This window comes from Vidua macroura, chromosome 22 (genome assembly GCF_024509145.1).
Source record: "Vidua macroura isolate BioBank_ID:100142 chromosome 22, ASM2450914v1, whole genome shotgun sequence".
Classification (NCBI taxonomy): Eukaryota; Metazoa; Chordata; class Aves; order Passeriformes; family Viduidae; genus Vidua; species Vidua macroura.
Genome location: NC_071592.1, coordinates 5,431,100 through 5,454,384, shown reverse-complemented (window position 1 = coordinate 5,454,384; position 23,285 = coordinate 5,431,100). Strand labels below are relative to the sequence as shown.

The window sequence follows — 23,285 nt, the reverse complement described above, 5'->3', positions numbered from 1 at the left end:
GGGTCTGACATGCACCAGGGGCCTGACATGCACCAGGGGCCTGCTGCACACTGTGGCTCCTGCACTGCTTTTGGGACAGAGTTCCCTCTGTGAGTCCTCAAATCTGCCAAGCAACTGATGGGCTGTTCCAGCCACAGATGGTTGGCAGTATTTGCATCCTACATGAGTAAGATGCCAAAAGGATAAGGTACCAGTTGCATTTGAAACCTCAAAAAGGCCTGTCTCTGCTGTTGTCCAGCCCCTCCAATTTCTTCTCCCAGAAGAGAAAATGAAAGAGGAGGGGAGATGAGCAGAGTCCTGGAGGTGAGAGATGCAATGGGAGTCTGGGCTCAGTGCTGACTTTGGTACAGGGGGTTCCAGCCCAGTCCTCCTCAGCTCAGGCCATGCTGAGCCACACACTGAGGTCCTCCAGCCCTGCCCTTCCTGGGGAAGGTGTTAGCTGGGCACAGGCAAGGCTGGGTTGTATATTTACTCTGCTGACACTCCTTGCTGGAGAGCTGGGATCTGAAAGCCTCCATCTGGTTATCATTGGTACCAGAGCAGCATGTGGCCAGGACACGTGTAACTCACATTTTCCTCTGGACCACACTCAGCCTGCACTCACTTATTGTGGGGGAGGGACTGGAAAAACCATTGAATCACTGGCAGGAACAAAACATTCAAAATCCTGAAAATGATTCTTCTTAACAAAGCTTTTCTGCTGGTGCAGAGGAAAGGGAACAAGTGTTGACTAGGAAAGTTTGGGGGCTGCACGGAGTTTTCCTTCCGTGAGAAGTGGGACGGATACACTGAAGGGACAGTTCTTCCTGGCACTGCTTTCATCAGTGTCAGGTTTCTACTCTGGCCTTGCTCTAGTGTGTACCTGGTTGAACCCATACAGAAAAAATGAGAGCCACTCTAGCTCTGTTCCTCAAATCCTGTCTGGTTTAGAAATGTCTCCATCAGAAATGGAACTCGGGGGGGACCCTGTAGCTCAAACCCACCTGTCAGCTTGGGCACAGTAACCCAGACCAAAAAGCTCTCTGCAAATGGCTAAAATGCACTGAGCTGGGAGAGGAGGGGATCAAAGGTTTAACCTGGAATTCAGGAACAACACAGCTCTGCTAAACACTCCCTGGCATCTTTACAGGTGCTGTTGTGCAGCTCTGTGCCTCAGGTTTCCTACACTAGTGGGTCAAAGCCTGCAGTGCATCAGGCATTCTAAAAGCTCATCTACAAAGAAAGAAGAAAATAAATCTGTAGAAAAACCACAGGCATAAAATGCCTGTGAGCAAAAAGGCCTCAAACGTGGGCAACCTCCCCTCTGCCCTGTGCCACAGCCGAATTCAACAGCTGCACTTGTGTCTGCTTCAGTGAGGCTGAAACGCCTTCAGCTACTGACAAAGCTCCTGCAGATCTGAGGAGGCTCTGCTGGGCCTGAGATCTGAGCCAAGCTTAAGCCTGGATTCTGTTGCATCCAGCTCCATTTGCCACAATGGATTCTGCCAAGCTCGCCTGAGCTCGGGAAAGATGTCCAGTTGTACTTCTCAGCGCTGCTCTCCTGCCTCTGCACTCTTCCTCCCTCAGCCTGCTGCTGGAAAACACACCAATAATGGAGATTAGCCAGAGCTCAAAGGCCTTTCAAGTATTTTCCACAGAGCACGAAACCTCTGTCTCTGTTCCTTGCTGGCGTCACACAAAGACATTTCTCCCCCCACCCCACACACTCTCCCAGACACTGAGAACAGCGAGTGTCTCACAGAACTGAAGAGGGTTCTCGTCCTGAAATCTATCTAACCATGAGATGACTGAACATCTGCAAGGAACAGATGCTTCTCATATCCCTGCATGGCGCAATTCAGTGTGTACTCGATGCCACCCAGGGCTGTCTGCCCCTGGAGAGGGGAATCTGGCTCCTGGGCAGAGCAGAGCTGTGAGTCAGAGCTGCTGGTGCACCGGGATGTGCAGCTGGGGCCTCACTGCTCAGAGCAGACTGAGCAGCCCCAAACAGCTGATGATCCCAAAGCACACAGCCAGACAGGGAGGTGTTCACAGCACGTGAGCATAGGAGAGACCAGCAATTACTGGAAGTAAGGCACAGGGGGGATGAGAGTCCTGGAGGTGAGAGATGCAGTGGGAGTTTGGGCTCAGTGCTGAGTGTGGTACAGGGGGTTCCAGCCCAGTCCTCCTCAGCTCAGGCCATGCTGAGCCACACACCGAGGTCCTCCAGCCCTGCCCTTCCTGGGGGAAGGTGTTAGCTGGGCACAGGCAAGGCTGGGTTGTATATTTGCTCTGCTAACACTCCTTGCTGGAGAGCTGGGATCTGGAAGCCACCCTCTGGTTATCATTGGTACTGGAGAAGGGTGAAGGCACGGTGAGGACTGTGCACACAGGCACTGCAAAATCACTGAGCTCAGCCCAAGTGCCCCACGGCTCCTCTCAGAAAACCTTACCCAGCTCACAGCAGGGTGTGCAGCGGAACTGACCTGCTGGTTCAGCCTGGGGAGTTTCCAACCAGAAAAACTGACACCTTTTGCAGGTGAGTAACAGGGACTGACCCCACAACCATCAGCTGACAGAACGACCTCTTTTTGCAGCCTCTTGTATCCTGTAGCAGACCAGGAACGGACAGGAACAGAAGACACCTGTCCTTCAGCCTCAGTCTGGAGTGCCTTGATCAGGTATCCTGTTTCTCTGTGGAGCACCCAAGGAAGCAGGAGCAGGTGGCTTTGTTTTGGCAGCCAGAGGCTGCCAAGCCAAGGCTCTGTGGGAAGGACACTTTGAAGACAGATCCTGTGCTATTTTCACAGCCCAGCCTTTCATGGTGTGACTCTTGGAGATGGATGAGTGAGCTCATACCTGCCAGGTGAGAAAGGGAAGAGCTGTGCTGACAAGTCCCACCTACAGCGCCAGGAAAAGGGAGATGAGGATGTTGCAGACTGCCACAGCTTTAGTCTGTACTCAGCTAAGCTGAGCCCTCCAACTCCAAACCCATGAAAGTTTATAGTTGAAATCCACAAGGCATTAATGTAGTTCTGTCCCTTCCAACAACCAATGAGCTGCCAAGCAGCAGCATTGGGTGTTACACAGAAATAATCCCAGCCCGAGCTTCTTATGGCATCATAAATTGCCTGTGTCGTCAGTCAGCAGAAACCTGAGATGAAATTCTTTCATTTGCAGTTAATTATTTCCAAGCCTTTGCAGCCTTAGCAGAACTGGTGAAAGGTGCTGAGCTGACAGCCCTGAAGAATCAGGCTTTCCTTGTGTGCACAGGGATGGGCAGAAGGGAGCCAGCAGCAGGAGTTTCAGCCTGCTCTGCCAGCGACCTGCAAGGCTCGGGCTGCTCTTCCTTCCTCCTGCTCCACGCTGAGCAGCTCTGCTTGCATGGCCCTGGAAAACCACAGCCCCAGACCGATGGAGCTTCTTCCCAGGCCAAACCCAACATGACTTTCAGCCTGTGTGTCTGGCAGCCTGGGAGGGTGAGGCAGCCTCCTCCAGCCCCGCTGCTGACGTTTATCATGGCCAGGTGCAAATCTTCTTGCACTGGCCCAGCGCCACGAGACCAGCATGTTTTTCAGAGTTTCACCCTCCTACCAGACAGTGTTTTTCAATATTTTGCATTAAATCTTCTGCTGTATTTGATTAGCCTGCAGCAGCTGTTTTCCACTCTCATAACAAATCATAAATCTATAAGCTTATGTGCGAGAGACTGTCTGTGCCTGAGAATGCTGGTGTCTGAGAAAGCGTGGCTGCACAGCTGTGTGTGAGCCTGCACCTGAACACAGGCTGGGGAGAGACAGCAAAGGCACAAACCCTGGCATAATCCAGTCTGGGTCTCTGTTGGAGGCCAGCTGATTACACAAGGTGGCTTATATAAGTGTGTGTGAATGAATGTAAGAATTCTTGCATGGATACAAAGGAATTTGTGTGATTGCTTAAATGAGTTCCTTACCATTCCACACTGAAGACATCAGAATAATGCTAATAAACCCTTGATTGCACCGCTGTGAGCTCAGATACGTGCACCTTTCTATGAAGGGAGGTGAGTTTTAGCACAAACAGGTACAACACATGAGCCTGGAGATGTCAGAACACAGGTAAAAAAGTGTAACAAATCCCTGACACACCCATCCCAGTCCCCAAAAACGCAGGTCCACGTGCAGTCTGGTTTGGGATTGTGCGTACTCAGTCAGGAACTGCTTGTTGTGAAGCCAAGATCTCCTGTCCCATGGCCAATTCTGATAAGGAGAGCAAATGGCTGAAAGAGAAGGGAGGGAAGCTGCTACACATATTTTAAAAAAAGGTGTTATTCAAAGACTATAAAAGGCAAAAGTTTGGATGAAGGAGAAGACAGAGGGTTGCCAAGTCATTGCAATAAAAAAAAAAAAAAAAAAAAAAAAGGAGGAGGCTGTTGCCAGGTCTTGGCACGTGTGCTTTTACTTGTATAAATCAGTCACTCTAGACCTGTGGTAGTTCTTGCTGACAAGCTGTCAAGCTCCTTGGCTGGGAGAACAGGGCATGTGCTTTACATGCACTTACAGAATAGTAAACTGTTATTAAAAATGGGAAAAAAAACTCAGGCTGATTTACTTGTGGTTTTGCCTGCTCGGCTGTATTATCACAGAACAAATCCACTCATGCATGGAGCAGCCTGGATCCATGGAAAACTACAGGCTAACCTCCCCGTGGAAGCACTTGACCCCTTAAGGGGAAGGGCACAAACAAAACGTCTCCAAGAACAGAGAGCATGAGAGGAAGAAAGAGGCTGTGAGAAATGCAACTCACTTTCAAAAAATTTAAAAGGGTCATTAAAACATTAACAAAAATAGAGCAGAAGACTGAATAGAGAAAATATTACAGTGCCAGGAGGAAAGGATTTTTTCCCACCATGTGCTCATCCACACAATGGATGTTCCACCTTTTAACCCTTCAGCCCCTCCCAAAGTTCTGTCCATCGACTCCTTCTTTGCTCTCCAGGGGTGGAGATCACTGCCTTAAATCCTGATTGGAGTCAGGTGCTGCCATAGTGACAATCCCACCCTCCCAAATGTCCCAAACCCAGGCCACCCCTGATAACAACACAAGGGGGTAAAACATAACTATAAATCTATAAAACTTCTCTTAGCATGTATACATACATATATATATATATAAAATATCACATCCAGATTTGCCTTTCAATTGTGAGAGTCAACCATGGCATTCCTCATCCGTCACAAGGCCAAAGCCACAGCAAGGCTGTGTGGATTCCACCTGAGAACATCCCAGCCTGGTCGGGAAATGGGGACAGCACCTCTGGGCAGGCGGAGATCAGCCTGGGAACGGGCTGGCTCAAACCCAGCCGGGTGAGCCGGGCTCAGAGCACAGAAACCGCCTGAAATGCGCTGGAGCCGAGTCCTGAGCTGCCCGGGGCCGGGCAGGAGCAGGAGCAGGATGCGGGAGGATGAGGATGAGGAGGAGGAGGAGGAGGATGATGCAGGAGCTTTGTCTGAGCCGCTGGGAGCGTTGGCAAGGGTGGGCTGCAGCCAGCAGAGGACAGGAAGGATGGATGTTCTGCTTCGGGGAGGAAAAGGAGAATTAAAAGCAGAAAATCCAGCAAAGGATTTAGAGGGATGTCATCCGAAGAGAATAAATAGATAATTGTCTGAGGAAAACCCGACCAGACCGGTTCTCTCTGCGCTGGCTCTGCAGCCGGGACAGCCCCACGGAACCGGCCCCACCCTGTCCCGGGGCCCCGGGGCTGCTCCGGGACCCTGCGCAGGCACACGCCAGCGGGACACTGCCCACCGAACACCATCCCGACCCCATCAGCCTTCCCCAGACAGGCTCTGCTACCCCCAGAACTTACTGACTCATTTTGGACAGCACTACAGCATTCCTGGGCTCAGTTCACGCAACAGATTTTTTTTTTTTTTCCTTTTCCCCGAAACATCCTTGTCAGGACATTCAAACCTACAAGAATGAGAAGTGAAACCCAACACAGACATGAAATTTTATGGTGCCATTTGTAGCAATACTTCCAAAAGTAGCTTTGGCTGGAAAACAGAGAGCTGGATTGTGCTGATCCAGGGTCCACAAGACACACAAAACATCAGTATTGAAAGAGATGGAGTTTTTCTGTATGTCTTCTACTGTATTCCTCTGCTTGTAACCCCACAGCTCTGCTGTAACATGTTCTGAGCAGTCCCAAGGGCTGGTTCCTCCTCAACAGCATGTTTTTGCCACTCTGAGTTTTACTGCTTATTTGTTGTAGTTATGTTTGGAGGAAAATGTAAGACAAAAACGATTTTAAAAAATAACTGTCTGCTAACAAAACCAAACACAGCAACTGCAACAGCCTAAATCTCAAATCAAGAGCTTCTCTAGCCTGCAAGCAAATGAAATTCCAGTAATAATCCTACCTATAATTCACAGGGAGTGCAAGTTCATCAGGACACGGACCATGGATATGAGGGCAAAAAAAAAAAAAAGGAGAAAATGAGATGTTTGTGTGTATTTGCAAAGTGAGGCTGTGGCCAATTGAGCAGTCAGGGTTTCCAAACCCCAGCTCCTGGCCCCAGCTGACAGACTTGCTGCCTCAGGGCTTCAGCATGGGATGCTCTGCCACAGCCTGTGCTGCTGAGGGCTCAGGGTGGGTCCTGTGCAGGAGGTCAGGCTTGTGCAAGGCTCGTCTGGTGCAGCAGGGCACTGACCCCAGCCCTCCATTCCGGGTTATGATGGTGACTTCACATCCGAGTGTCCCGACGCGCGCGGCACCCCGCACCTGGATGGGATCACAGCAACGCCCGGCCTGGAGCTGCAGTGCACAGCACAGAGCCAGGACGGGCTCTGCAGGCACACAGAGCTCAGCACCCAGCTGAGGGAGGGCATCCTGCCCTGCTCAGGTGAGACCCCACCTGCAGAGCTGCCTCCAGCTCGGGGTCACAGCACAGGGAGCAGCTGGAGCTGCTGGAGCCAGTCCAGAGGAGGCAGCAGGATGATCAGAGGGATGGAGCAGCTCCCCTGTGAGGAAAGGCTGAGAAAAGTGGGGAGCCCAGAGAAGAGAAGCTTCAGCTTGACCTAACTGTGGCCTTTCAGTGCCTAATGGGGCTGACAGGAAAGATGGGGAGAGACTTTTCACAAGCACCTGGGGTGACAGGACAAGGGAGAATGTCTTCGAACTGATAGAGTAGATTTAGGTTAGATATTTGGAAGAAATTCTTCCCTGGGAGGGTGCTGAGGCCCTGGCTCAGGTTGCTCAGAGCAGCTGTGGCTGCCCCTGGATCCCTGGCAGTGCCCAAGGCCAGGTTGGACAGGGCTTGGAGCACCTGGGACAGTGGAAGGTGTCCCTGCCTATGGCAGAGGGTGGAACTGGGGGAGCTTTAAGGTCCTGTTGACCCAAACCATTCTGGGGTTCTCTCTGTGTCACGCCCGTGGAGGTTTGTGCAGCAGAGAACTGACACTGGACACCAACACAAAACACACGGGCTCTGACTTTAGGGACAATCACTGCACAGCCCAGCCCAACAAACCCAAATAAACACCTCAGCTCTTCCGTCCATAGTTATCTCAGGGAGTTCACTTTGGTCTTCTTTAAAAGGTGTGGCCGTGAATGAGTCATGAGGCACAGGGGATTAAAGGAAGGGGGAGTAAGAGGTTAATTGGATGCTATTTGGAGAGGGATTTAGGTTGGCCGAGTTTTTTCAGTCAGCAGCACATAGTGGAACATGTCACTTGTAATTGAGCTAATGAAACACCTCTGGAGACAAAAAACCACAAGCTAAATTCAGACTTGGCTTTAGAGACTTGAGGTTCATTCACCACAAGGTTATGCAGAGATGGAACTGCTTTGTTTGAGCACGGGCTGGAGAGGTAAGAGCAGGACTGGGTTTACTTTGCGAAATTTGCTTTTTGTCACTCAGGGCTGCTGGACCTTGGGGTGATTAAGCAGACTGTTGTGTTATGGACACTCTTCCAGGAACCCACACTGCCAATATGCTAATGCAATTTTCTGGGTCCAGCCTCTCTCCTGCCCTAATGCTATTATATTTGTTTTCTATAAATAGGCATTTTGCTCCATGGTTATTGCTGGGGAGCTGCACATGGCTGAGCTGAAGGAGGGCTGCCAATACCTGCCCTTTTCCACACACCTTTTGGTGACTCTCAGTACAGTCCTTTTGGTTTTCTCAAGGGTAATTAAGGGTTTGTTTTTCAGTCCTCAAAACCGTGACAAAAGCACCTCTGTCCCAAAGCCAAACTACCAAACATGACTTGAATGCAAGTAGGGGAGTGTTGCCTTCCTGAGCCTGCCCAAAGGCCAAGCCAGAGTTCTCTTTGTGAGAGATTTTAATGACCTGAAATTACCTTGTCTTCCATGTCAAGAAGAAAACCTTTCAGAGGTTGTACCTGTCAGAGCAGGGTCTATAATGTTAAAAAATAAAAGGGAGACATTTTCTGGATGCTGTTTCAAAATCTTAGAGGTATTTTGTACAAAACCACCACCTCCATCTTTTCCGAATGAAGTGACTCTGAATGAAAGTCACTTTCTAAATTAAAAAAGTTGCAGTGAAAATTAGTTTTCAATTTTGCAGGTTTTATATTCTTGCTCTGGGGATAATTATAATAATCCAGTAATTTCCTTTCCAAGACATTTCCAGAAAACTAAAACTCCACTTCTTCTTTCCCTCTGTCTCCCTTCAGGAATTTAAAAATAAAGTTAGTTTTAATGAGCAAAGTGATTGTGCTTGACACTCCTGATAAAAGAAACCAAAACCAACACAGGGATGAATTTTCTGCAGTTGTGTAAAAAATATCAGGGACATGAGAACCTCAGTTCCTCCTCTTCTGTGCCAATTTCAGAACACAGGAAACCCTGGAATGATGTGGCTGCACTCCGTCAGAGAAAACTGTAACAGCACAAAGCAAGAAGAACAGGAAGGCCAGACTTACACCCATGGCCCTGCACAGATCTAGAGGGCAAGGACAGGAGGAGGCTGGGTTTTATATCCTAGAGACACTTGTTCAGCAGGAATTGCCTCTTTCTCTTTGGTTTCTCCTGCTGTGGTTTGATTTTTCCCTCTTCCTGCAGAGGTTTGATTCCTCCCTCTGGCTTTAGGCAAGAAGACAGGAAAGCAGCTGCCTGAGCTACCAGCAGGTACCTGGAAAATGGAATGTCCCAGGTTAATCAAGGGATCAAAACATCCAAGGTGCTGCAGGAGAGGGAAATGTGCCCTGGTCAGTGCTGTTAGAGCCTTTGTCCCTCCCAGCATCCATCTCAGAGCTCCGTGCTGGCCAGCACACCAGAGAGACTTTCTCAGAACACGGGTCCTGCAGAGCCACTCTGAGATGGGAATTCAGGCTGCAGGCTTTCTGGCACCATCACCAGCTACAAAGACAAAACCACTTCGTGCCCACTTACAGCTCTGCAGCTGATTCAGGGAATTTGCATAAACAGCAGCTGATGGGGAAAAGGCCCCACTGCCCCCCGAGTTCAGCTCTCCAGAGAAAGGGGTCCCATTCCCTCCCCCAAAGCTGCCCAGCTCCTGCAGTGCTGAGGCAAAGAGGGCCAAAGCCAGTAGCCAAAAGCTACTTAAGACATGGCAGGCAGCAACAAGGATCATCTCCATGGAAAGGTTTTATTGCAGCAAGGCTCCCCGGCCTCCCTTGATGAGAGCCATACTTCAAAGGCAACCTGGCCTGGGTTATAAACTCTAATATCTGAGCAGCCAAGAGCTTGCAGTTTCCCATTAAGTGGTATTAATTGCCCTGGTTATCGTGTTCTGCAGTTTGACCTCACCTACTGATTGCCCTTCCTCTCCTGCTGCAGAACATCCATCACTTTTTCAAGGGTTCCATAAAGCTACGGGGAAGGCTCTGGTTTGTGTTAGCTTGATTGCTCTGGACTGTGACAAAGCACCCATCACAGCTGCCCAGCCACACTACAGATCGAGCTCCTCTAACCTTCCATGTCTCCAGAGGGGAATTCTAGGCAAATCATCAGATTTAACCTCCCAGGGCTTTATTTCTGGCGTGGAGGATGTCAGAGGCCATGCGAGCTTTCACTTCTTCCTTGTTCCTTAGAACCCACAGCAACAGACAGGAGGAGTAAAGCAGGAAAGGCAAGGGAGAGCAACAGAAACTGGACTTTTGATGCCACTGAACAGCCAAGGCCACCTGCAATGCTCAGTTCCTGGCCCACACAGAAACACAGGTGTGAACAAGTGGCCTTTGGGAACTCAACAGCCAAGGCTTTGATGGAGGTCAGCTTTTCTCCTGAGCAATGAGCCTGTGTTCTGGTTTGAAAGCAAAACCAGTGAGAGACTCCAAATCAGAAATATAATTTATTAGGAAAAGAAAAAGAAAAACAAAACACATGCAATAAGTCAAAAGAAAAACCACTGACAGAGTCAGAATACAGCCTGACACCCCTCTGGCTAGGGTGTTGGTAGCAGTCCAAATCGGAGTGGCTGCATTCCTCCTGCAGTGGCAGATGTGGTTCTGTGGGAGCAGTGATCCTTTAGAAGGGCACAGTCTTCCTCTGAAGGTCCAGTCAAAAGACCCAGCTGTTCCTCTGGGAACCAGTGGAAAGGCTGTTCTGGTGTCCCAAAAACCCAGATTCTATCCAGGTAGGAATGCTTGGCTCCTCCCTTCTCACAATGGGATGCTGTAATTTTCTCAGGCATGCAGTGACATTCAGTGGCCATTAACAGCAGATGTCTATCCTGGGGGGAGGATTGGTTTGTGGAAGAGATAAAGAAAACTGCCCAATTCACAGAAGAGAACTGCCCCACCTCCAACAGATGGCAATAGAATACATCTTGCCTTGCAATCTAGGACAGGCTGCTGGGGATGAAGCCACATGTCCAACACCTACTTGTGGCAAGGCTGGTAGGGAAGCAGCACAAAAGCTCCTGGCATGGATGGATAGTCAGTGTTTTCCATCCTGCAGTGTTTTCATCCTGACTGCACCTGTTCTGTGCAGGGCAGTGAATTCCCAGGGTGACTCACACTAACCAGCACATGGCAGTGGGATGTGTAGCAAACCCATCTCATGTAGGGTCCTCCAAAATCTGCTCCTCCTCTCCCTCTGGAAGCAAAAAGCTCAGGACTCTTCTGCTTCCTGCTACTCAGGGTGAAAAGGGTGAGGAGGAGCAAAGAAACAACAGGTTTAATTCCTATCCCCTGTGTCTCCCTTGGTGTTTTATTTCCTGAATCAACAGGAGAAATTCATAGAACCACAGAGTGGTTTGGGTTGGAAGAGACCTTTAAGATCATCAGTTCCAAACCTGGCCAGGGAACCTTGCCCTGGACCAGTTCTGGAGAAACAGAAAGTCTGCAGTGTTTCTTCGGTAAGAGACCCACCCTGGCATGGTTTGATACACCTACCTCTGAATGGCAAATGAATTCCAGGAATTTGGCTCATGTCTGCACAATCCCATTGCTGTATGAACAGTAATTGCACCCTGCCTCACCAGAGACATCTCAGGGAATGAGCCAGGAACAGCTCCTGTCAATGCAGGCAGGCTCTGACTCAGGATTTTCCAGTTAGACTCAGGATTTTCCCAGGTTTTCTTTCCATGAATCCAAGCCCTCTCAAACAATATTCACCCTAAGGATTCATTCCTGCCTGGGATGGCAGATGCTGCCTTCAGCTCCACTCAAACATCCAGATGGAGAGTGGAGGGGATGATGTGGGTGCCCACGTGAGCGTGGGTTCTCCCCCGGTGCTGTGAATCAGCCACAATCACAATACCCAGTGATACTCTGCTAAGTGCTTTTTAAAAAGGAGACTGAAAGGAACGTGAGCAAAATTAAAATATTGAACTAGCTAGTCAGATTTCAAAAACACGAGCTGCAAACCTTAGAAGAGAAACACAATTTTGCCTCTAACTCAAAGAGAATTTTTAAGAGCAATTCACTCTGTGTTTTCTTCAAGGAGATTTTTCAGCCTGGGCTTATGCTCACTTTCTCAAAAGAGGCTGACCTGAGCATTTCTTTATTTCTTTCAAGCATAACAATTCAACCCAAAGCCACTTCTTTTTGTCTGGCTCCTTCCTTTCTCTGTATTAATTTCAATTCCATCAACGAGGCAGTTGCATAACTGTTGTTTGTAATTGCTGTCACGTCAACCCTGAAACTGATCACTGCAACACTGAAGTTATATAAAAGGTTTTGTTAGGATTTTTGTTATTTTTCTCGTTTAAATTGTGGGAAGATGAAGTCCTACCCTGGAGAGATGTTTTGGTTTTCTAAGCTCTGTTGTCTATTAGTCTTGTGCTTTGGTGTCTTTACTCTCCAGTTTTGTTTTACACAGTGCAAGGGTCTGTTTATGCACAGAAACTCTCCAAAAAGTTCTGTGCACCCCACTAATACACAGGCTATAAAATAAACTCTGCTGAGTCAGAGAAGCTACTGGCAAAAGTAAAGTTCACAAAATGGGTTTGCTCTTAAGGAGCAATTTAAATTTCTGGCAAGGCAGACTATTTAAATGCTTCAGTGGCTGGAATTGTAATTTACCTTGTTCTTCCAAAAGCAGTGGACTGTTTCCATGGAATGATGGAGTATCAAACCCCATGGGATCATTTCTCCTTGTGTGTGTCTCTTCACCCAAACACACAGAACTGCTCCTGGAATTGAGTCAGCTTCTCCAAACTCCTCTTGCTGTCCTTGCTCCTCCTGAGCGTTCCTGCTCATCCCCTTTGTCCCAGGGGTGTGCTCACCTGGGAGGGAGGCTCCTCCCTGCCCCCAGAGAATTTAAATGATCCATTTTACCACTCATTTTCTATCTTGCTAGAGGCACAAATGCCAGGGCCATACTCACAGATCTCTTGGGCCCAAGGTAGTCTGAAAGCCATTCTGCACTGCAGACAGAAATGCATCAAGCCAACAAATAATTAAGGACTTTATTTTGACATCAGCGAATTGTACCCAATACTTACTCCACTTATGTTCCTTCATACTTAAAAGCAATCTGTTTAAAGCTGACATTGTTTTTTCTTTAAAAAAGTCTAGACAATGTCAAATTCTATGAAGAGAAAAAGTGAAAGAGAAAAATATACTGAAGTACCAATATAATGAAGTATCAATGCTCACTCCCTCCTAAAAAAAAAAAAAAAAAAAAAAGAAAACCCTTCAAGACCAGAAAATATATCTGTCCTTTTACAGTATCTGGTCTGTAAGTCCTGCCTCCCTGGGGAGGAGAAGCTTGTTTAGAGATTGGCATGGAATGGCAGGAAACCACATCTCTCATTTCCACTCCAAAACCAAGAGAAGCTTGTAAGCACTAAACCAGAGCAAAGCAAGGTTCTTGCTGGAGGTCTGAGCTTGTAACCCATTTCATCTGAGCATTACCCCAGAGACAGCAGTACCAGCTGTTCCTGTGGGGAAACAGCAAGGAAGGAGTTGGGTCAACTGATGTTTCCACATGGTCATTGTTCAAAATTCCTTCTGGATGAGCACACATGGATTGCTGCTGTTCAGGGGAACAGGCAGCACTCAGTGAGAAGAAATTGTCACCTGAGTGCTGAGAGCTTTGCAAAACACAGATTTCAAGCACCTGGGGAGGCACAGGGGAGACTGGGAATGCAGTTTAGCCAGATGCAGTGCATGCATCCTTAAAGACACTCCCACAGGAATCCAGTGGTGTTTGAAATGAGAGGGGTGTGTGTCCAAGCCAGGGCACAGCCACTCAACACATTTAATTAACTTCATAATTTGGATAGAAGAGTTCAAACTTCAACAGTGAGGTAAAGGTTCAAGTGAGATACACATATAGATGCCCTGTGAGTTGCTCTCTTATCTTCACCTGAGACCTTGTGACTGAGACAAAGGCAGCTCATGCTCAAAGGCAATTAACTCAAGCCCTTAGAGTGGTTTTCAAACACAGATCTCACTCTGGGTGTTTGTGGCCTATTTCTCAAGGATTTGTGAAAGGCAGCTAAGGAAATCAGGGCTACTCTCAGTGAATCTGAATCACAGAATCTCAGAATCACCAGGTTGGAAAAGACCTTCAAGATCATCGAGTCCAACCCATGCCCTGACACCTCAACTAAACCCTGGCACCGAGTGCCACATCCAGGTTTGTTTTAAACACACCCAGGGATGAATCTGCTATTCAAGCATGCTTGTGTGCTCTGAAAAACTGTTAACAGACCCCAAACTCCACAAGGACTGCACCCCAATCTCTGGGCTGTAAGAAAGGCCCTGCCATGGACACACCTCCCCTGCTCTGCATGCTCAGGGTCTCACAGCAACCTCGGCTCTCACAGTGGTGATGTTACCTCACTACTCTGGAGGTGCAGCTTGTGGAAAGCACCTTATGCATAACCCAAGCCAGATTTCTCTCAGCAGCTTCATTTTCCCGGGGATATCACCTGGGTAGGAATGGTGCAATCAGCCCTGGGAGAGCTCCTGTCCCTGCTCTGCCACATTCTCAGTAGCTGAGGTTGGTCTTAGCTCAGACGCTCTCCCCTGAGCAAAAGAAATAATCCTTCATTACTGTCAGGAATAAAATGCTGAATGCTTTAAGGAAGCCACACAAAAAGCTTCAATAGTGTGCACTTGCTTTGTTAAGGGTGGCTAAAAGATGTTTCACACAAAACACATGGTCATGCTTTGGAAAAACCTGCTCCAGTCACCAGCCCAGGCCTCGCCATCCACCCAGGGGTGCCTGCCCAGCTCTGGGGTGCTGTGTGTGCCTTTGTATTCAGCCAGAATTTACAGCAGACTCCAAATGGGACCTGGCTTCAAAGAACCAAAATTTTTGCTTTCATGAGAAACCCAAGCCTCTATCTGTCACACTGCATCGTCTCCAGGGCCCTAACCAGATGAACTCCCTCTTCCAATTATGCTCTTGGTTCAGACACCTGTCCCTATTCAGTTCCTCAGTGAAAGGAGAACTTGGGATTTAGAAACTCTCAAGCCCTACCCAAGGCTCATCGTGGCTCCAGCTACTCTGCACCAGGGAGTGCTTTTCCATTTCGTGTCTCACTCCTGTGTCAGACACTGAGCACAGTCTGGCAGCTGGTGGATAAATCACCCCAGCCTGCTTGTTATTGAGCTGGGGTAGGGCAGAGTTACCTCCTCAGCCCAGCACTTACCAAGCTGCCATTTTCCCAAGTTATGTGTTGATCCAGCCGGGATTGCAGCTCCCTCACACAGGTGGGTCTGTAGGAGGAAAGTGATTTTAATTGCAAGGGTTGTAGAAACAGCAGAGATGGATTTTAAGTCCCACACTCTGGGCTGTTTCACCACTACTTTGAAGCTCACAGCTGCCACTACGACGACTGCCTACTGTACTTTTTAAACACCTTCTGCTTTGGCTAATTTGATTAGGCTCCCCCTTGGCTTTCCATCAACATCACCCTGTGGAAAGTTGGCCCCACCAATTTGCAGAATGAGGTCTAAAGAGAACATGAACAGAAGGCAATCTAATATACAAAGGAAAATGAAACAGAAATGTGTACTTTATTCTTAGTACTCTTTACTCATGTAACTTCTCCAACCATTTATTAATGTTAATTTTGTTTTAAACTACCTTTCTCCCAGTGACAGCTTCAGCACCAGCGAGTTCTCCTCATATCAGCTATTTTGGGACTAGTTATAAGCAAAGCTCTAAGAGAATGTAGCTCAAGGGACAGAGTTGCACCTTCTCACTGAAGGTCCAAGTTACTCTGTTGTACTGCAAGGCAAACGCTGGCAGAGTTAAATAATGACACAAAGCAAAGATATACTCCATAAAACATTAATATTTTAATGAAAAATCTTAGCTTCATATTTCTATCCAAAGACACTCAAAACTAGTTTTTCTCCCCCCTTAATTTTGACCTATAATGGGACCAGTTTGGAGATTTTTTTTTTTTTGTATTTTGGAACTTTTTTTTTAAAGATTAAACAACCAGGCTAGCAAAAAGGTACCCAATACATACTTTTCTTATATCAAACAAGCTAGTATTTCAATACAATGTAACTATACAGAATATATACATTACACGTATGATCACAAAGCAAACACTACAGGCTCAGAACAGATTTGAAAAAACATGATATTCACATTGATTACAATAACTCTAAAAATGATTGTAACGTTGAAACGGCACTTAGTTTACAAAAAAAGTCACAAAAATATATATAGCCACCAAGAACTATGGTTCCTGAAAAATACTAATAGCCAGATAGTATTATATAAAATGTGAAGTGTATTTAAACATCGTATACATTAAAAAACAAAACCAAAACCCAAAACCAATTCTGTTAGGTCAATAAACATGCCAAGTAATCTAGCTGTGGCCAGCATCAACAAGAGAAGCTGTACTGTGGATGAGATGATGACTGGATATACGGCTGGTGACTGGAGACTGGCACAGTTAAGGGGGTTTCACTGTTACTAAAATGCACAAAGAAGCCCAACAATAATTTAATTCACATTTTTTTTTCCCTCCAGCTTCCACTTTTCCCTCTTCGGGGTTTCACCATGGGGCAGCACCTCGAGTGAAGGCACTGCAGGAACAGAGCAAGGAAGCTGTCCAAGGACTCGGTGTAGCCAGGGTTACAGGTCAGAATATCAAAAGCATGCATCAGCTAAATGAATGGTGAAACAAAATCACTCTTCTGGGGACTTCAGCAACCCTCAGGAAGACTGTAGGTACAGTTGCCACACAGGCTGGCAGCACCAGATTCCACTTTTTTTTTTTAGTGCAACCAGATTTGTAGCTGAGACCTGTGGGACACGGAGTTACTGCGCTAGCACACACGGAGTGAACGAAAATCCAGAGCAGTAAGTACTGTTGCACTAAAAAAATTCACATTTGTTTCTTTTCCTCAAATACTTGGAACCCACTCTATTTACCAGGTACCTCTGATGTGGCTGAGGTACTGTCTGGCCTTGAACCCTCTTACCTGCCATCACGATGCTATGGGATTTATTATGTCTACAGTTGGAGATGAGAACCCTCCAAAACAGGATTTCACCTTGTGAGCAAAACTGGAACGTAACCGGCCTGAATGAAAATCAGCTATTTTCCATATTCTGATGGTGTGGAAGTTGCAATGGATGTAGGAGCAGCAGGTGCTCCTCCATCTGAATTCTCTCATCCCTGCAGGGTGCACAAAGCTCCCGTTGGATTTGCATATAAAATGCTTCCTGGTTTGTCTCTGAGAGAGACCAGCACTCACCTCAGCGCTCCCACACCCTGGGCTGCAGGGTGGAACCAGCGACCAAGAAGTGCCTGAAGCCCTCATATAAAAACCTTAAACCATAGCTTAAAAACAATAAAATTTCATCCCGCAGGGGACATATAGGGATCATAGTCTTATAAAATATATTTGACTGCATTGGCAGCTATTACTTTTTTAAAAAGTTTAAATTCACATCTTTTAGACTCAGAATCCATGTGAACCCAGAACCACTTTCAATAACCGAGTCTACTGATCTCTCAGTATGAGAGACTTGACCGTGGTCTCTGCGAGCCTGACAACTGAACTCCAGCTGTGGGAAACACCACTTGGGCTCACTCTGCTTGGAGCAGGAGGGTTGAACCACATCAACCCTGACCCTTGGCAAGCAGACAAAGAAATGCATACTAAATAATGGATATTTCTGGGGGGGAGAAAAAAAAAAAAAAAAAAGAAAGAAATAAGAAAATGCATCCCAGAATTCAAAACCCTCTGATAATGTACTGAAAGAAATTTATGTTTTAGGTTTAATCCCAAGTGTAGTTTAAGGCAAGTTTTTTCTGTTTTAGTTATCTCTCTTGCTCTGTTTGGAATCCAAGCACATTAGCAACATAAATGGTTTTAAGATGTCCTGTGTTTTTACATCGCTCTTGTGAAGAACACCAGCATTTCAAAGAACTGAACAGTTCCAACAAGTTAGAGAGGAGAAATAAAATGGTGTTTGCATTTAAACTGTATTCATTTCTATGGAGAAAAGAGATATTAACAAGAAACAATTACAGACAGGAAAATTAACAAGTAAACCCAACCCTAAACCAACCAAACAAAATCCTCCAAGAACCCTATTCTTCCTCCAGTTGAACCAGATTGAAAAGTGAGAACTAAATTAAGATGTTGCCGAGATTAGGAGGCTGAAAAGATAATGTGTAACACACAATGCAATGAATAATGAACCCCAGGCCTTGCCTTGTACCTCGGTGTTAATGATCCTTATTTCTTTTCAAGGAAGAACAGATCAGAGCTATAAAGTCTTTGTAACTTTCCCCTTTCTCTTTGGTATTCTGAAAGCAATTTGCCTTCTGACTCAAAATAAGTCTTAAAAATCCAATATCCACATATGTCTGTGGTGTATTTGTACCTTCTCACCAATGAACTCTTTAGCAAAATACTTCAGGGATGAAAATGATCAGGTCCTAATGATCAGATTATGTCCTCCACCTCATACCCAACCACCTCTGATTATTACATCTCTGCAGTCAGGAAATGTGGTTTGGGTGAAGCACTTTTCAGAACACGAATCACAAAGGACTCTCATTTACCTGTATAACACATCAGGAAAAAGAGAAAATGCTGGATTTGAGCTCAGTGTCGTAGCCCTCTAGTTCAGAATAAAGCTCAGCAAAAGGCATTGTCTTGTCTCACTGGCTTCTCAGAGAAATCAGAAGTGGAAGAGAAATGGTCTCTGAATTCAGCTCATCAGCAGGCACTGGGCTATTTCACAGTACAGCAGCCCAGAAAAAGCATTTCTCCTTCAAGCCCTTTTAAGAAGCCTCACAAAGGTAGATATAATCAAGACTGAATTGCAGCACAGAAGTTCTTTGCAGCATGTTTCTAAAACACCCTTTGGATCTGGTGGAGAGACCTCATTCCAGCCACTTGGAAAGTACTTAAATCCCAACTGTTTTTGCTCTATTTAACTAAAATATGTGGGTTTAACCTAAGAAGAGAAAAATTGTTGAAGTCACTGAAACCCTTTAAACACTTTCCAAAGGTCAATAAACTTTTTGCCTTACTAAAGCTGGCTATTAATAGAAAGAACTCAGTCTCAGAGAGTATCAGAGCTGCCTAGGCTGACTGAATACAAATTGATGTGCAATATAATACGACTTTTGTGTCTTCTGTTTTTTCAGGAGCAACCTTTCTCTATTGGTTTCATTTCCTCCTCATGTTTGCATAAAACAAACCCAGCCTGAAAACAACAATTTACAAAAAACAAGACTCAAAACTAAGGGAGTATATCATGCCTTTGGAATATTGAGATCAAGCAATACCTACTCACTCAGCACATCATCTGTAGGCTGTGGGCATTTGGCATCAAACACTGAGTTAACTTCAGAAGCTGTAAGAAAAATCACAAATCTCCTAATGCACTTCCTAATTTAGGTTTCAAAGCAGTACTTGAGCCCAAACAGCCTCGACCAAACAAGACTCACTGCTCTGAAAATCCCACACCCTCCATTTGTAGCTTTTTCTAAATATGGAAAAATGAAATTGCAAATATTTCAGTTTATTGCTTGCTTGAGCTGTGTGTGTAGCTGGAGTAATGGCCTTTAATAAACCGAGTTGGCAAGGATTTAAAGTGTTTTGAAACAGGAACAATTCATCATTGCTCTATAGGCTTTTTGTAAACAACCCCCTGTTGGTTAGAAAGTTGTCCTTAGAGAGAATAAATTGCTTGTTTTATCCAAAACAGACTAGTAGAAATCTCTGAAACTATACATACATGTGTATAAACAAAAAAATGTGCAATACTGCACAAAAGAGCTTATTTTTTCTGATCTGTAAACTCCCTCTAGCTAGCTCTCAGATTAGTAAAAGTACAGTGTGCATGTGAGGGGGCAATGATCAGAACTGCAAATAATCTGGCTGTGGTTTAAGAAATTCAGTTTGGGAAAAACCTTCATTTTCTTTTGTGGTTCCCCAGCTGCAGACAGGTACAGTCAGGAGATATTTGTCAGGCTTGCATGGCTAAACACTTTTCCATCATTCCCAATTCCTGGTGTACCTTTAGACTTCCCATGCCTAGCCTCAGCAGGGCAGATCTGTTTAGGCTATTTGATCAAGAAGTTTCTAAAAGGACTGGAACAGAAGAAGTAGGAATACCTGGCATTCATCTGGGCTGGACAGGGATCGTGTGTTTTGAAGAAGTGTGTGACTGTTCCTTTCAAAACCGCTCACCATTTCCAAGCACAGGGCACAGTAAGGGCTTTGAAAAACAGCAGGCACATATAGGAAGTGTCACTTCTTTATGCAGAAGATTAAAGCATCCACTCAAAACTAGTCAAAACTGTTCAATCATGGTTTCCAATGCATCCTTTTGTTTATCATTTGAAAAAGGTTTCCTCTGATTTCTTTCCCTTAACCAGAGGGCCTGCAGAAGCAAGAGAAACTTAATGAGCTGCTCTAACTGTGGAAGAAGGAATAGTTGAAGTGATCTGAATCAGTTATTCTTCTTTAGAAGTATATCACAGCTTCCATGATGTTCTGACAAGATCTTTTTTTGTGCAATCAGTCTTAAATATTTTCACAGAAGTGATCATTCAGTCATGAAAAATAATGTAACATCTGTCGCAATTTTCAGTTTAAAGCGTAGCTTACAAAGTAAAAAGGGGAAAATCTCCCCACTTTTCATTTAAAAAAATTAAATTAAAATGTACAGGACCAAACACAGGCACTTTCCAAAGAACAAAAATGAAACCAAACCATGAATTATTCGATAGTAATAGATGACAGCTCCGGTTTCGGAGGGTCACCCGCGGCTGCCTCAGCAGTGGTGTTAGTCTTTGGCTGCTCTGGCACATCTTCTTCCTTCTCTGCCAACCCACCCAGAGACCCCAAGGGGAAAGTGCTTTCACAATTCTGAGTTGACGACACCTGTGAAATGACAGGCATTTGGACAGAAGAGTTGCTTTCAAAGCCATGCTCCCCTAGCTCATACTGCCCGAGGGTCTCCTCTTGTTCCTGGTTTAAGTAGTCCGGTACTAGGAAGTCACTGGAAGAGGGTAAAGGACAGAAGAGAAATGTCATTTCTCACACCATGGTATCAGCTCCATCACACATCTACACACTGCATTGACAGAGAACAAAGGTACTCATTTCACACTGGCTGAGATCATGGCACTGACATACTCCACTAAGCACCATAACCTGGTTCTCATTTCCACACACACAGAATTTATTCTATGGCATCTATTTCACATCCGTATTTCCTACACAGCAACTTCTTATTATTAGATGGTATCACCTTGATGAGAATGAAAGTTAATGTCTGGAACACATTTGGCACTGAAAACCTCATTGAAAAAAAGGGAGCACTCAGGCTTTAAAAATAGAAACAAAAATGAGTTCAGCACTGGCAAAATGTGGCCCTTGCCATGTCTGAGGTACAACATCCCCCAGAGCAGCAGCAAGACTTCCCTCCAAGTGGGCAGGCTGGACCCAGAAGCACCAGGTGAGGCAGCTGAAGGCAGAGGGAGCTGCCAGCTGCAGTGGGGGTGTGATCCTGACATGTATCATACTCCTGAGAAAAGTATGGAATTGCATTTCCTTCCCCTTTTAATCCTTTCTGGACAATGCTTCTGCTGTGCACTCTTAACAGCTGAGGCCTGAGTGGATCCAAAGAAAACCTACCAAATGCTCCAGTTGTATTTTCAGAGCATGAGGACATAATGGAAATAAATTTCTTTGCAAGTTTTCAGCACCAGACATGAAGTTTGTACTTGAGACAAGTATATACATATATCACATATATGCATGTTTGTATGCTTTGGTTCACCTGGCAATGTCTCAGTTAAAAGAAATCCTTGAATGACAGAAGCATTCACTGCTGCAACACAAACTCACAGCCAGCTTTGCTAAACCTCGTGTTTGTCAAACCAGACTGAAGGAAGGGCTACAGGCAACAGAAATCACACCCTTTAATATGACTTTAATTTGCTGACAACAATGCAGTGCTTACCACAACCAGGGCATCACCCTGCAGAGTTTTCACTCCAGTTTTGGCACAAGAGCCAAGAACAAGAACTGTGTAAGCCCACAGACATGAAGCACTTGTAGTTTTAAACAATATTCTGCTGAAAGAACAGCAACTGGCTTTCCTGCTTTGTTTTTCAATCTTTTTCGTCCTACGTCACTTCTGAGTTAATCAAATAGAACAAAATACTCAAATGTTTTTTATGGGAAGAAGAATAATGTCTGGAAATCAGGAGGGGTGGGATTGTGATGCTGTAACATTCAGAACACGTCTTTTGCATTGCTGAAGGCAGATGACTTACACACACCAAGCTCCACTCTCTCTACAGATTTAAGAGCTAGAAGACCTTCCTGTCTTCAATGTCTCTCATCCAACTTTTGTATTTTCTATCTCAAATTCCAACAATTATATTTATATCAATGAGAGAACACAGTGCTCATCTGATACCTCTGAACTATTTTAATAGTCTTTAGCAGTGCATTTGTGAGATATGCCAAGTCTTTTGTGCCCTGATAAAAAATGTCCAAGTGGCCCTTACTATTTCCAAACCTATTAGTCTAATCATTTAGTAATGTTATCTAGAAAATGAGAAAGGAGAAGGTCTGGAGTCATGCAATCTTTCCACAGTGTTAAGCAAGCACTTAAAATGAAGTAGGAAGTCTGTGCCCTATGAAAGTGAACAGGCTACGTACAAGATTTTGAAAAGCAAATCAATATCAAATCACAGATACTGTAGGACAGAACACTATGGCTTCACACCATTGGCCTGGCCATAGGTACTACTGAAAAAAAGAAATTAAGTAACCCAGAACCAGCCTCTGCATATCACTGGATTCTTCAGTAGCCTCCTATATAGCTCCCATGCTGTAAGACAGATCAGATACAACAGAGAGTGGAGCAGGAATCAATCTGACTGGAATTAGCTGGCAACCTGATGAGAGGCACAGCAGGCTGCCCTGAAAGCAGGAAATTATGATCTAAGGAGAAAAAAAAAAAAAAAAAAAAAGGAAAAAAAAGAAAAAAAAGGGAAAAAAAAAGAAAAAAAGAAAAAAAGCAAGTTTCCCTGTTAGGTTTTTGCTGTGCACCTCACCTGCTCTGGAAGTAGTTTGCTAGCTCTGACGCTTCATGGTTCAAGCTCCTCAGGTGAACGATTAAATTTCCAGAGTTGGTGAACATGGCGCCGCATGTTTTGCACTCGTAAATCCGAGGCTTGCGGATAATGTGCCGGGAAACCCGCATGTGGTGTTTATATTCCCCGAAGGAAGTGAAAGTGGCACTACATATCTGGCACCGGAAACAGCGTTTACCTTCGTGCTTCAGGCGATGCATCTTGAGCGAGTAAGCTCGGGTGAACTTTTTCCCACAGCGGTCACACTGAAAGGGTTTAATGCCTGTGGAAGAG

At 45.7% G+C, this 23,285-nt stretch overlaps 1 protein-coding gene across 4 annotated transcripts in view; it reads right to left on the bottom strand.

Annotated features, from left to right (window-relative positions):
* Positions 1–15,072: 15,072 nt before the first annotated feature.
* The window catches only part of ZBTB44 (zinc finger and BTB domain containing 44), a 37,842-nt gene continuing 29,629 nt past the window's right edge, over positions 15,073–23,285 (bottom strand). For 2 of the 4 annotated variants that reach the window (XM_053997000.1, XM_053996999.1), the window contains exons 5-6: positions 22,974–23,274; positions 15,687–20,902 (exon numbers count right to left, since the gene is read on the bottom strand). In XM_053997000.1, coding sequence (XP_053852975.1) covers positions 20,620–20,902; positions 22,974–23,274 — 584 coding nt within the window. In that variant the 3' untranslated portion in view covers positions 15,687–20,619. Of the gene's footprint in view, positions 15,124–15,686; positions 20,903–22,973; positions 23,275–23,285 lie in introns of those variants that run through there. The other 2 variants (XM_053997001.1, XM_053997002.1) reach the window with 2 other exon arrangements.